The sequence below is a fragment of the Apium graveolens genome, chromosome 1, assembly GCF_009905375.1.
Source record: "Apium graveolens cultivar Ventura chromosome 1, ASM990537v1, whole genome shotgun sequence".
NCBI lineage: Eukaryota > Viridiplantae > Streptophyta > Magnoliopsida > Apiales > Apiaceae > Apium > Apium graveolens.
In genome coordinates, this window is record NC_133647.1 from 19466900 (window position 1) to 19482159 (window position 15260).

A 15260-nucleotide genomic window follows, 5' to 3' on the forward strand; every position below is an offset into this window, starting at 1 on the left:
ACATAAAAATTAATCAATTTTTATAATATAATTAAGCAAAAATATTAATATTAGTTAAGATTGATAAAATATTTTTTTAAAAAAAAATTATAAACTGTATTAATTAATAATTGATAAATTTTTATCAATAAAAAATTTAAAGACAATTAAAACTTAATTTTTTTAAAAAAAGAGATGAAATTAGCCGGGCTTTTTCAGGAGGGCTCAAATTTTTTGGAGAAGCGCTAAAATTTCAGACAAATTAACTTCTCCCTCTAATTTCATTCTCCCTCATTCTCTCACTCTCTCTCTCATTCTCTCTCTCCCAGTAGCTATTCTCCCTCATTCCTCTCTCGAGCTAGGGTTTCTAATTGGGGGTAACATTTTGGCGAAGCTGGTCACATTTTGAGAGAAGCGGGTCACAGATTGGAGCTAGGGTTTCTAATTGGGGTTTCAAATCAGCTTGCGGTTCAACATTAAGGTACTACATCTCTCTCTCTCTCTCTCTCTCTCTCTCTCTCTCTCTCTCTCTCTCTCTCGCTCTCTCTGATTTTGTGTATCTCTCTCTCTCTCGCCCCCTCTATTTCTGTTAGTTTCTTCTCTAATTTGTTACATGCGTGTTTTTGTGTATTTTATACATGTATATGTATGTTACATGCATGTTTTTGTGTAATTTTAATTGGAATTGGGGTTTTTTATTTTTGCAGATCTCTAAGTGTGATATTTGTATTAAATTTGTTTCTCGATATTTGCTTTTTGTCCGGTTGATTTTCATGTTAGGCTTTAGTTATAACTTACATGTAAATCATCATAGTCAAGTGGATATAATTGATTGTGTAAGTAGATATCTGTTGTCTCTATAATGCAATTGTTTATGAGTATTTACATTTATGTTAATTTGACCTTTATTCCTGAGAGTTTCAACCCTTTACGAGTATTTAAATTTTTGTTAACATCAACTGTCACAGTTCGGTAGGTTGGAGGAGTGGGATAATACGGAAATGGGTGTATGCACATGTATATTCATGGTCATATAACATGGATTCGATACGTATAATCTAATATGGATTTACGATTTCAGGGCTGCGTTGTTATGCTGTGCTGTTATTAATACGTATAATCTATAATATTGGTTTAGGATTTCACTTCTGCGTTGTTATTAGTACGCATATCTAATATGGGTTTAGGGTTTCACGGTTGTGTCGTTATTAGTATGTACAACCAATGAAAAGGAGAACATAATATATTACCTCGGTCTGCTTAGGGCTTCACGGCTGCGTTGCGTTGTTAGAACGTATAACCAATATGGGTGTATGGTTTCACGACTACGTTGTTTTCTTTTAGGAATATAACATTATTGTCTTGTTTTATGTAGTGATGGACGATGATCTAAGTCAATGGATAACCCTTCCAAAATACAGTACACCTTACATTAAGGGGATAAAGGATTTTTTAGAAAATGCATTTCCCAAATTTTCCGTAGGCGATGAAATGTTGTGCCCTTGCAAGAATTGTAGAAATGGAAAGTGGCATACTCAAGATCTTATTTATGATCATCTTATTTGTCATGGCCCTTGTCCATTGTATGCGAATTGGATTTGTGAGGTTTTGAGCAAAGATCATAGGATAGATATCGAACGGGCAGAAAATATGGGTTTTCAAGATTCCTTTACCTTCGGAGATAATTTGGATGAGATGTTCCATCGTACTAATGATACTACTAGACCGAATGATGATGCTAAAAAATTTTATGGCCATCTTGAAGAAGAAAAGCAGCCCTTATATCCGGGCTGTAAAAAATTTTCCCGCTTAAGTTTTATCATTATGCTGTACTCTTTAAAGTGCATTCATGGGATTTCGGAGTCGGGTTTCGGGGATTTATTAGAGCTGATAAAAGATGCTTTTCCAGAAGCACACATTCCTTTATATTTTAATACGGCAAAGAATGTTATTAAAGATTTAGGGCTCGATTATCAAAGGATACACGCCTGCCCCAATAATTGTATGCTGTTTAGGGCTGAAAATGAAAAAGAAGAAAATTGTAAAACTTGCGGTGCTTCAAGGTGGGTCGTAGTGGAAAAAAAAGGCGCCGTGGATAATAATGAGAAGAAGTTAATTCACAAGGTCCCGGCAAACGTGATGCGCTACTTTCCACTCAAAAAAAGGTTGCAACGCATGTTTATGAGCAAAGAGTTATCAGAACTGATGTTATGGCATGCAAAAGGTTGAAAAAAGGACGGCAAACTTCGACATCCCGCTGATGCAGAGGCTTGGAAGGCATTGGATGCTCGTTATCCTCAATTTTCATCCGAGAACAGAAACATCAGATTGGGCCTAGCCGCTGATGGTTTCAATCCTTTTCGTACTATGAACATAAGTCATAGTACTTGGCCAATTATTTTGGTTAACTACAACCTTCCCCCCTGGCTGTGTATGAAGCAAGAGAATCTAATTCTCTTGACACTCATATCTGGTCCCGAGTCTCCGAAAAATAATATAGATGTCTTCATGCAACCTTTAATTGTTGAACTGAATGAGCTATGGGAAGTAGGCATTGAGACTTATGATGCCCTTACTGACCATACTTTCAACTTGCGCGCTTCTTTACTTTGGACAATCAGTGATTTTCCCGGGCTAGCAATGCTATCTGGATGGAGCACAAAAGGCAGACTAGCTTGTCCAGTTTGCAATTATGAAACATCCTCTATGTACCTAAAACATAGTCGGAAAATGTGTTACATGGACCATAGGAGATTTCTCAATACCGAACACCCATGGAGGCTTGATAAAAGAAAATTTAATGGTCAAATTGAATTGAGAGATTGTCCAAAGGTTCTAACTGGAATAGACATTGAAGAATTATTGGCAGGATTTGTAAATCATTTTAGGGCGAAGAAACCAGAGAAGAAAAGAAAGCGCCAAAAAAATAAGATTAAGTCGAATTCGCCTTTCAAGAAAAAATCAATATTCTTTGATCTGCCTTACTGGAAGCACAATGTTTCTCGACATAACCTTGACGTTATGCACATCGAGAAGAATGTGTGTGATAAAGTACTTGGCACATTGCTCAATATTGCTGGAAAAACAAAAGACCATATAGCAGCTCGCCTAGATTTGCAAGAACTTGGCATCAGAAAGGTCCTCCATCTTGTTCTATCAAGTGACGGGAAACACCTTGAAATAAGGGCTGCGATTTATTCTGCTCTGTCCTTAAAAATGCTAAATTGCCATATGGAAGTGCCTCTAATATCAGCCGGTGTGTGCACATGAAGGAGAGAAAGGTATCTGGCTATAAGAGTCATGATGCTCACTTTTTCATGCACTACTTATTACAATTTGCAGTGAAGAAATCTTTAAACCGGAGGTTGCAGTCCCTTTTATCAGATTAGGGGCCTTCTTAAGAGGTATTTGGAGTAAAGTCATCGACTTAAGTGATCTTAAGGGGCTGCAAACAGAAATAATTGAAATTATTTGTCAATTTGAGACTATATTCATTCAGGCTTTTTTTGATGTGATGGTCCACCTTTTGATTCACTTGTGCCAAGAAATTGAATTTGGTGGACCGGCCCATGTTCGAAGCATGTGGCCAATTGAGCGCTATTTAAATAAATTGAAATCTTATGTGCGGAATAGATCTAAACCAGAGGGATGTATCGCCGAGGGTTACATGGCCGAAGAATGCTTGATATTTTGTTCAAGATTCTTGGGTGGCCATGGAGGATCAAAAATTACCAAGGCTGCAAAATTTGAAAGTTTTTCAGAAAAAGTAGAATTTCCTATTGATTCACGCGGAAATATAGATGGAAAGGCTGTGAATTTAGTTAAAGTTGAATGGATGGCTATTCATTGTTATATTCTGTTCAACTGCGAGAATAAAGAAATTGATAGTTTAATCGAGTAAGATTCTAGCTACTAATTGTGTTTAACTGTTATAGAATTAGAACCTGTTTTGTCTTGATTTTTAACTAGGTAATTGTTGTAGGGAGCATCGAATCTTAATAGAAGGACAAGCCAAGTCGAAAAGATACAATCGTGAGAGAGAACATTCTGAAGATTTTTGGAAATGGATGAAGGCGGAGGTCGGAAAAAAAGATAACATTTCAAAGGAATTGGAAGTGCTTGCAATGGGCCCTAATCAATCAGCGAAGAAGTATAGTGGTTATGTACTTAACGGATATCGATTCCATACAAAGTACCGAGATGCTAAATGTACAACCCAAAATAGTGGGGTATTTATAACTGCTTTGACTACTAGCTTTGCTAGTTCAAAAGATCAAAATCCACTGATCGGCGATGTCAATTACTACGGAGCAATTGAAGAGATTTTTGAAGTTGATTATTGGGGAGAATTTTCTGTAGTGGTGTTCAAGTGTTGTTGGTATAAGGAAGAGAAAGATCTATATGGGTTAACTCGAGTTAATTTTAACAGATTATGTCAGAAGTCTGATCCATATGTGCTAGCTTCACAGGTGCAGCAAGTCTTCTACCTAGAAGATCCTACTGAAAAGACGATGTATAATGTTATAAAGAAATTGCCAAGGGATTGGTGCGATGTCGAAGCTGAAAATGCAAATGAAGAAGCTGAGGATCTAGTTTTACATGATTTACACACTAGTGTTCCTCTAGAAACAGACACGGATATTAACTGATGCAGAGATGATGTCCCAACACGACAAGTCCCCATCAAGGCTAGAACAAACGAAGAAACTACTTAAATTTGTAATTCGAAATATGTAACTATCAAGGGCCTATTTCTGATGTATCAACTGTTAATGAAGTGACTTCTTACTTGCCTAATTTATCATGTTTTAATGTATTTTCTTTTAATTAATTAACTTGTTCTTAATATAATGTTCTGTTAGTTTTAAATCTGCCCTGCTCTTTATGCAATCGCTTCTTAATTTACAGCATTATTAAATTTATTGACTTGCATACTACTCTTTTAATGTTTCTTTTAAGTGTTTATATTTAAGTGTTTTTTATTTAAGTGCCATGTCTCAGATTATTTTAATGATTTCATCTAATTATACTTTCTCAATTTTTTGTAGGATGGCATACATAAATCTCAGGTTGTACCACCAGGGTGAGTTTCAGCCTACACGGTATGTCGGTGGTAAAGAACTGATTATAAGGAATGTCGAAGTAGATAGGTTTTCGTACCCTGTATTGATAGATTATTTCAAGGATGACCTTGAATATTCAGAAATTGGAGGGATTTATATGAGAAAAGGTGATAAGCAGGGGGGTGGCAGTTGGTGGCCAATGATGTGGACTTGTGTTCATTAACTGCAGGAGCTGCAGACGGTGAAAATGTTGATTTTTATCTTGACAATGTCGTTGATAGCACTATCGAACCAATGGAGCAGATGCAGCCATTTGTAATAATACGGCCAAGAAAGGATATCTTAGCAGGTAATATATTAATTTCATTTCAGAAATATACCTTAATTGTAGGGGCATCAGAAATATATAGGTGTTACTACATTTAGATTTTATTCAAACTCGTAATTATTATTTTTATGTCTTTATAGCTAAAAAGCAAGTCAAGCGGTAGTTTGTAACCACTCATCAACTACAACAACAGAAGATAAACAAGAAGGCAAACCAAGTTGATAAGGCTGGGAAGAGGAACTCAAAGAACTTTCCCCTAGAGGGTACTCGGAAGTCACCACGGCTTTCTAGAGTGCAGGAAATCACTGATGGTGATCATTATGAAACTCCTCCAAGTGTTAGGAGGAAGTTGAGTTTACATGATACTCATGAAGATGAGCGTATGGGAGAAAATGAACTGGAGGTTAGCATATAATTAATCCAGTAATTAGCTAATCTGAAATTGCAGTAATTCAGTAATACCTATAATTTTCTTGTTAGATTATTGTTGTTTAAGTACATGTATGTAACCCCTTTATTAATCCACTAATTCCATCATACCTATATTAACATAAATTTATGTGAAATTGCAGAAACTACCCCCTCCACCTCCTCTAACGAGGTATGAAAAACTGAGAGTTGTCACAGTAAAGAGGAACAATGAAGTATTTTTTGCCCTCAATCTTCCTACACTCTCTTCTGAAGTGAGAAACTCAATCTTAAAAGATAAATCCATAAAAAAGAAGCATGTGCAAGAGGGGAGCGATGAGGAATATGATCCAGCTGTGGATCTTGAGGATGGTGGATCGGGAACTCAAAGGAAGGCTGCTAGTAAGGATGGTGGATCAGGAACTGAAAAGGTATGTCATAAATGTCATAAAGCTATCATTTTCACATTTTCTAAATTCTTCCCCAAATGTTTCATCGGGGTTGATAGTTTGTAATTCATATATACACAAACGTTGAGTTTTACATGATTTATGTTTCAGAGAGGGAAAACTGAGAAAAGCAAGGTGCTTATTGGACGTGGACCAACAACACGGTCACGAGCCAATACTGTTATATCATAGAAGCAAGGAACCGAGGATGCTACTGAGAAGGAAAATCAGTCATTATCACATATGGAACCTGCAGAACCTCTGATTCAGCTACCGTCTATTGAAGCAAATGGTTCAATGGAGGCTTTTTGGGCTATGCGAAAGCGCCAAAAGGAAGTAGCTGCAGCGACATCGAAGATTTCTCCAAGTACAACTGCAACTACAAAGACTGCTACAGAAAATGTTGTTGAAGAAAATGTTTTTCCGGACATTGAAGAAGAGGAGGAAGCAGGTATCTTCTTTCCTTTATTTATGATTACATAAACTGATTACTTATAAAGGAATTATTCCTTTAAGGCCCCTTAAAGAATACTCACTTTTAGGCTACCCACATTCATATATTTTCCATAATTGATTAATTTGCATCAGTTTAGTAAATTACTTATAATTGAGGTTAATTGGCATAAGGTTATTTATGTCATTTAAGTTAATGAAATTGTGAAGTTAACCATGGTTAATTATGTGATAGATGTAAAACTTCTTGCATAAATTTAATTAGCATATGTAATCTATAATACTGTTAATTGTTATTTGTGTTTTTATATAATTATTAAAACACAACCCCCATGAGAATTAATGTATTCTTTATGACAGTAGGTCCTTTAGAGTGTCCAGAATCCAAGGTATGCGTTATCTATATTTAACATTTTAAAAATAAGGGCTGCTTATTATAAAGACACCCATTAAAAAAATAAAAACTAAAAATAAGACATCTTTATAGATCAATCTTTGAAATACGACATATTAGAAAAACACCCATAAATATAATCAAATTTATTATAAGATTCCTACTTTGTTTGATTTTCCTGCAAGTAAGTTTTGCTCATATGTAGTTGAAGTTCCTAAAAGGCTGAGAGGACTGACGAGGATGGATAGGGTTCATACCAGAAATATGGACCATCGAGTTGTCCTTCAGATGAATGAAAGGTTCCAGCCCATTTCAGATGAGGACAAAGTAATTTCTGAACTTAGTAACTTCTTGGGGACACTCGCAAAGCGATGCGTGTCATTTACCTATGTTTCTTGGCGTGATGTTCCGAAAACTTTGAAAAATACACTGTGGAATTATGTCAAGGTATCACACACATTGTTTAATTATCGTGATTTATTTTTCTGCAACATTACCTTTGATTAACTGTACTTGTGTTCTTTATTTTGTTGACTTTTTCCAGCAAAGATACATTATACCTGATAAATGTGAATCATGGGTGTTGAAAACCATTCAGTCATCTTGGAAGACACGTAAGAGCCGAATTAAGAAGGCGCATTATAAAGCATTTGAAACTGATGAAGAACGGATGGAAAATAGGCCAAATGATATTCCCCTTGAGAGTTTCAAGATGTTGCCGGAGTACTGGAATGATGAAAGCATTAAGGTTTTCTAATTCCCCTTGCACTTTCATATTTAATTATGTATTTATATTTGATCTAAGTGACATAAAGGTATTTCACATTTTTGTAGAAAAGAGCAGCAACAAATGCAAGAAGTTGATGTCAGTATACAGACACACACACTATTGGTCCAAAGACTTTCGCACAAATTCGAAACAATATGGTATGGCCAGAATCTCAATTACGCAAATTAACCTCAATAAGCTAGTTGTTACGCAAATATATGAATGTGGGCAGCCTTCTGGTTACATATATTACTATGTATCTAGAAATTAATTTCTATATTTCTTTTGGCTAACTTGTTCATTTTTGTCAGGAAAAAAAAGGCAAAGAATCAGCGTCCACCACCTGAAGCAGAGGTTTTTGTTGAGACTCGTGAGCGTACTGATCGTCGTGAGTATAAGACCAACACTGAAGAAATAAAAAACAAGATTGTAAGTGTTTTTTATTAATCTTAGTGCTTCTGAATATCCGTTAATGTCGCAAGATGGTTAATTAGCTATGTTTTATGATTTATTTGGTGTTTAGAAGTTTTATATATGTACCTGCATGCATTTTTTATTTAATGATTACTAATTGTGAATTTAATTGGATTAAATTGTTCGGTTATTTTGAAATTTGTTAGTGAAGCATTTAAATTATTGTGTGACTGAGTGTTCGTTTGTTTTTCTGGTATGTAGAAAAAGATTAAGAAAAAAATCAGTACGAGCAAAGATCCCAACGAGGAACTACTTTCTTATGGAAAAAAACATGGGCCATCTTGGCTCCATAGAAGATGTCCTGATGCTGCAAAAGGTTACTCCAGTACTGCTGGTTCGACAAATACTTATGTATAGGAGTTGGCAGGAAAGATAAAGCAGACTCTGGTGAGTGAAGTCGAGGCATCGATGACAAAGAAGGTACAAGAAGAAGTGGATATGCAAGTCAACAAGAAGGTGCTGGAGAATATGGCCTGGTTACTTAAGAAAATAGCCGACGCAAATCCAGGCATCATAATCAACCATCAAGATTTCAGCACAACCAGCGATAATGACAATTACCTCACACCAGTTACCGGAGGCTCTGGACTTTAGATTTCAGATGTGCACCTTTTTACATATCTTATTTTGCGTACTAGTAATAAGTGTTATCGTACTAGCTTTTGGATGTTTATTTATCGTCCTAGACTAAGTAACTGTTTTTTGAGTATGTGGAGTATGTGGAGTTGGTGAATTGTGTGAAACCGCAGTATTTGGTGGGGGTTTGTGAAAACTGATATGGAGTTTGGTCGAAATTGTTTATTTGGTTGACTTGGATGAAAACCAGATTTTATGGCATGTTGAATTTACAAACCATTCCTGTCAATTTTTTTTTTTGAAAAATATGTTACATTAGGTACTAAAAATGTTACAAAGAAATTGGTATAATACAAAACATTACTGTTACAATATGCATCAAAGGTAACATTAAAGTATGTCTATAGTATCACATTATGTATGTTACCTTTGCAAACAAATAGGGCCCCAAAATGGGGCCCACCAGTGGGCCCTACATGTGGGCCCCATTTTTTTTTGAAAATTCTGAGTCCAAAGGTAACATACATATTGTGATACTATAGACATAGATTAATTTTACCTTTGACAGCTATTGTAACACAAAAGTGAATGTTACAGCAGGGCAAAAGTAATGTTACCTTAGGGGCCAAAGGTAACTCGAAAAAAAGCAACTTAATTTTTATGTTACCTTAGGCCTTTTTTCTGGCTGTGGTAACACTTTTTTGGGCATGTTGAAACATTTTCTTGGTGTTGCTGTAGGCCATTTATGGTATAGTGAGAGTATTTGAGTAAATCTATGATATTATTTTTGGACTGCTGACTGAATCCAATTTAAATTACAATAAAATCATGGGAAAATCAAATCTGATTCACTAGAGTCTGTAGAAATAAAACTGATTATTATGAAGAGAGAAAGTGTGTATTGTATAGCTTCGAGTATATAGATAGAGATAGATATAGAATTGTAATATCTGTTCTTACGGTTGTGAATGAGAATTGGGGGAGCTGGTAGGTAGGGTTTTGAGAGGAGGGGCCTTCAATATTTTCCTCAAAGTTAGTAGGCGGTACATTTCCCGCTCACCAAATCCCTGTACAACTGTTTACATTATAAAAATATATTAATTAATTTTATAACACTTGTTTGAATTTTATTAAATATATATTTAATTTACTTTTTTTCATAAGTTTTTATAATTTTTTATTAACTAAAAAATTAATTGTTTCTCTCACAGCTGCCACATCAGTAGTATGTGACCAACTTGTAGAGACCCCAGTGACACGTCAGCATAATATTAATAAAAAATTAAATATTTTTACTTATAATAGCCTTCACAACATTTTTTACTTCTTTGCTAACATAATTAAAATATGTTATAATAGGTTAGATTAATGTTGTATTGGGGCAACATTTTCTACGACAACATCACTTAATAATGTTGTATAAGGTCATTTATGACGTAGTGAATATTGTAAATCCATTAGTCACTTCTTAAGTTTTATAAAGTTTTCAATTTATCATTATAATATTTTAAATCACTGCACTAATATTATTAACTTCTAAAAATAAATAAAATATATATTTCAATTATTATTTCATTTCTTTGTAAAAAATTACTAATTAGTTAAATTCAAAAAAATCATCTTTAATTATATATGTCATTTTGGTAACACATTTTGACTCTACGGCAACATCCAAAAAGAGGGGTTGCGGTAGATATTGGTTTTGAAAGCTACTATTATACTTTTCTTTGCAACCCCACCATGAAGGGTTGCAGAATCCAATCTATGGCGTAGTGATGCCTTTTACCGCATTGCTTACACTCTGTTATAGGTGACTTAATCGACTTGGCTTGATTAGAGTTGGCTAAGGTGTCACTAACCCTATTTAAAGAAAGACTCTGCCCTCTAAATTCTTTATTCTTATTCCTTCCAACCTTTTTCTGAGACTTCTAGCTAGATTCGCCTTGACCTGATGTTTCTTCCGCATCATCTATCTTTCGCTTCTTATCTTCTTTTTCCTTAGTGGCTAACTTCAAATCAAATTCAATAACTAAAGCGGCCTGAACTACGGAGGGATACTTCTTGAGTTACAATGCCACAACTCTACGCCGAATTTCAGGCTTCAATCCTTGTTGAAACCTCCTTGCCTTCTGAGCTTCAGAGGGTACATAATCTGGTATAAATCTAGCCAACTCTGTGAACTTAGCCTCATACTCAGCTACACTTTTGTCTCCTGATTCAATTCTAGAAACTTAATCTCTATCTGATTCCGTACACAGTCAGGAAAATACTTTTCCAAAAACAATTCAGTAAACCTAGCCCATAAAATATGGCCTTCTCCTTATAACGCTCTGGTTGACTCCCACCAGTAATTCGCTTTATCCTTTAAGAAGTAACTTGCATAATTAGTCTTAAGATTCTCACTTACTTAGACAAGATTGAAAGCTTTCTCCGTCTCTTTTAACCATGCTCTAGTAGCTACTGGATTAGGTTCACCCTTAAATTCAGGAGGGTTAATATTCTGAAAGGATTTGAAATTAGCACTTTTGTTCACTCCTTGATGTTGATGCTATAACAATGGTTGCTGCTGTTGAACCTCTTGGATTAGCTACAACTGTTGTCGCTGCTGCTGGTGCAACAAGTCTAGAATTTCATTTATAGCTGGACCATCCGCAAAACTACTAATATTTTCTTTAGACTGGGTAGCTTTCTTAGTGGCATCGTCCTGAAATATATAAATGAGTTTATTCAAAACATAACAAAAATATTTGACAAAAGATATCACCGTTTAAACAGTGAACCTTTATTAGGAAAATGCTGCCGAATCACAATACCTATGTCTTTAGTATCGGGGTCCATTTACAAAAGAAATCTAGATTAACAACACTAGCAATCATAGCAACAACAACATTAGCATAATCAACAACAATACAGGAAAACTGAATTATAAAGAAACTAATCACCGTAGCATGGCTCCTTACTACAACAGAAACTGACTAACTTCCCATCACTACTCAATTACCACATCAACACTAATCTGATATACTACGAGACTGGGCTGGCTATATCAACCACCAATTACATAGAACAAACTGGTAAATCAGGTCAAATTAAGGAACACTGGACTCTTTTAGGTACTATAGTCCAAATTTCAACCAACCATTCTTTTAAGGATGATGTCTTATCACCCAAGAGTGTATCATTACCCACTGAATTACTTTTCCCGAGGCTATAACTCCACCGTTAGATCATGAACCCTCGCTACACTTATTCTTAAATAAAATTCGGATATAGGACTTTCATATATCTAGTTTTAAAACATGTGTAATAAATAAAGATGGCATTTATATCTGACTCCACTCCTTAACCTAATTTTAAAACATGTGTAAAAAGTTGGGTTGTAATAAATAAAGATGTTTTGTAAGATTTTAAATTTTAGAATGTAATAATAGTAGTGTTGTGTTCTTTTCTTCTTACACTTACCTTTAAGATCCTTAGTAGTTGTAAGAAGGGGTTGGATATATGTTCATATAATTTTTATACAAGTTAATTTATATTGATAGTGGCAAGTAACCCCCATATCTAGACCCCGAAATTGGACGGCGTTACAAACATGGAATTTATTACACAAAAAACACATAAGTATCGAATGATCTCAAGACTCTCTACCCTTGAACACTCGACTCTCTTTATTCCACATTTCTAGTCTCAAAAACTCAATAAACCCATGTACTAAAAACCTAATTCACTTGGTTCCTCTGAGCACATCATCTTCTACAAAAAGTATCCCATTTTAAAATATCAAGGCGCACCTAGGACTCACTTAAATGGACTCATAAACTTCTTGCACAAACCCAACCTTCCTGAATGCAGCTTTCGGCATCACCTTGTGTACCTTGGAAAAAACAAAAGTTTCTACATTGTGCATTCACTCAATTCTGACTTTTACGAACTCCTAACTCATAAAAATAACTCCTAAGCTTGGTTTGATACTAAGACCTCAATTGGGCCTACCTATATCTTCCTAAAAAGTTGACACCAAACTGCAGTTGCAACTTTGCAAACTTCCATGTTTTAACCAACTTAAAACCTACTAATCTTTCTCTATGGTTGTTTCTAATTGCATGTTGACCTTCCTTAAACTCCATTACATCATTACCAATTAAGGCACGTGCAATGCCTTCTTAAACCAACCTAAACTAGACCATAATCACTCTTACTCCAAAATTATCCCTGTTTTGGTTGCTCTCGGTGTTACGTCAATGTACCTATCAAAACCCAGGATTTTCCACAACATTTGGCTACTGATTTTAAGGTTAGACATTATCCTAAAATTTCCAAGCAAAAGCCTCTCGAGGACTCACCAAATGCCCATTAAAAACTCCATAAATCTATGACTAACAATCACTCACTACTCACACTATATTGCCCCCTTTTTCCCTTAGCTCCATTCAAATTTACCCAACTCTAAAATAAGGATAACTCAAAACTAATACACTAACCACTTGATGTTGCTATTAACTACCTATGAGATCTTTCCATACTCCAAAATTACCACAACCAAATAGTATATAAACAAAATTAAGTATGCAGAGCACTTAATTATATTTTTGAGTTAATCATGCCACAAATTCGAATAGATTTTTCAATATAAAAACATATTGTCAACTGAATAATCTAACTTAAAAACTTAACATACTTTTCTAAGAAAATAAGATATTATCTAGTGCATGCAAATCAATACGAATCCAAAATATATGTATTTAACCACAGAATAGCTACTCTCAAAGATACAATATTAGCACTTCAAAATTTTGTACTAAAACTAACATGCAAGCATCCATATCTATATCTCAAGTAATAAATGACATGCAAGAGTTTTATATAAGAGGTTTCTCATAAAACATGGTTTTGTTTAATATGCAGGAGTTTAAACTAACATGCATGACTTGATATGATAAGAAGTATAGCAATCAATGACATGCAAAGGCTTTAAATAAGAAATTTATGATAAAACATGGTTGTGATCAACATGAAAGAGCTTAAACAAATATATATGACTAGAACTGTAGAAATCAATTACATGCAAGGGCTTAAACCAAGCTACTTTGAAAACATGGTTTTAACAATTAAACTTTTGAATGCAAACAAAGCAACCAAAAATTGGATCCACTTGGCTCTTAAAAAGCCTTTGTCGAATGGAGAGGAGGGAAATGGTGGGACTATAGCACTTCACCAACCATAACCATCTCCAAAAATAATGTAACTCATGGTTTGGATCTTAAAGTCATTAGAATCAAGGTCTTCCACTTGAGTTTTAAGAATACTAGACATGCAACACTTAAATACTCAAATTTCAATACAAAACAGATAAGAATAAATTGAAAAAAGGTTGCATGATTAGATTACACTAGGATTTTGAGAAATTGGATAAAAATTAAGGTGTGTGTGTGCTTCGTCCGAGAGGAGAGAAGAAAGGGAGAAAGAAGTGAGGTGAGTGGAAAAATGTAGGAATGAATTGATCATCTCTTATCCAAGTTGTGAGTTTATGTGTTTGTTTTTAGTAGTGGAATGGAGAAATGACTTGCTTGTCCTTCTAGGAAAACTACCAAGGTATACATGCAAGGTTATGCTTGTAATTTGGATTGTCAAAGAAGTGTTATTGGGGTTGGAATGTAGTATAATATTTTTCCCTCCAATTGAATGGATAGTTGCATGCAAGGGTATACTTGTAATAAATCAATTATTATTCACATTATTAAATATCATTTAAACAAATGACTTTTATAAATCAAAATATGATTTCGTAAATTTCAAAAATTATACCATAAAATAGCTTAGAATTTTAGAAATTTTATAAAATCACTTTATTAATTTTAAAAGAGAAATATTTTGAAAACTAATTCCATCATTAACTAATATCTTTAAAATCACACACAAAATTTCAAATATACCACCTCGCTTATTGGTTCATAATATTCTGATAGTAGCCACATAAACACATAATCGACACGTATTCATGCAAATCTTTAATAATTTACAAACAAAAATTTATATACAACTTAAATATGAATAACCAGAAACTGGTTGTTACATGTTAATCCCAAAATAAAGGTTAATAAGGTAGAAGGAGTGGTTCAATAGCATATAAACTTTTTAATATTAGAGCTTGGCATTTTTCAAATTTTCTTTAATGGTTAAAAACTCGTTACTTGTAAACAATTAATCTGAGTTCAGAAGGATAAAGTGGTCAATATCTAGAGTGCGAAATAGTCAATTTTATCCTGATTCACGGTGGCTGACTATCACAAATGGAGTCCACGCACCCCTACTCCGGTCCCTGAGCTCCTCCCCGAACTAGAGATTTTTTCTACAATAAAAGAAATCC

General features: G+C 34.5%; 1 protein-coding gene across 1 annotated transcript; it reads left to right on the forward strand.

The window, feature by feature from the left end:
* Positions 1-980: 980 nt before the first annotated feature.
* LOC141720620 (uncharacterized) lies at positions 981-4628 on the forward strand. Its single transcript, XM_074523169.1, has 6 exons — positions 981-986; positions 1118-1190; positions 1355-2203; positions 2246-3185; positions 3322-3876; positions 3962-4628. Exons 1-6 carry the CDS (start codon positions 981-983, stop codon positions 4626-4628), a joined length of 3090 nt encoding a protein of 1029 aa, XP_074379270.1.
* The last annotated feature ends 10632 nt before the right edge of the window (positions 4629-15260 follow it).

What these genes read in the sequence shown, in the direction of transcription:
- LOC141720620 (XM_074523169.1), top strand. An exon ending in GCTGCGATTTATTCTGCTCT is followed by an intron (nt 3,186 to 3,321) that starts GTCCTTAAAAAT and finishes TACAATTTGCAG; the next exon opens with TGAAGAAATCTTTAAACCGG. An exon ending in GAAATTGATAGTTTAATCGA is followed by an intron (nt 3,877 to 3,961) that starts GTAAGATTCTAG and finishes TAATTGTTGTAG; the next exon opens with GGAGCATCGAATCTTAATAG.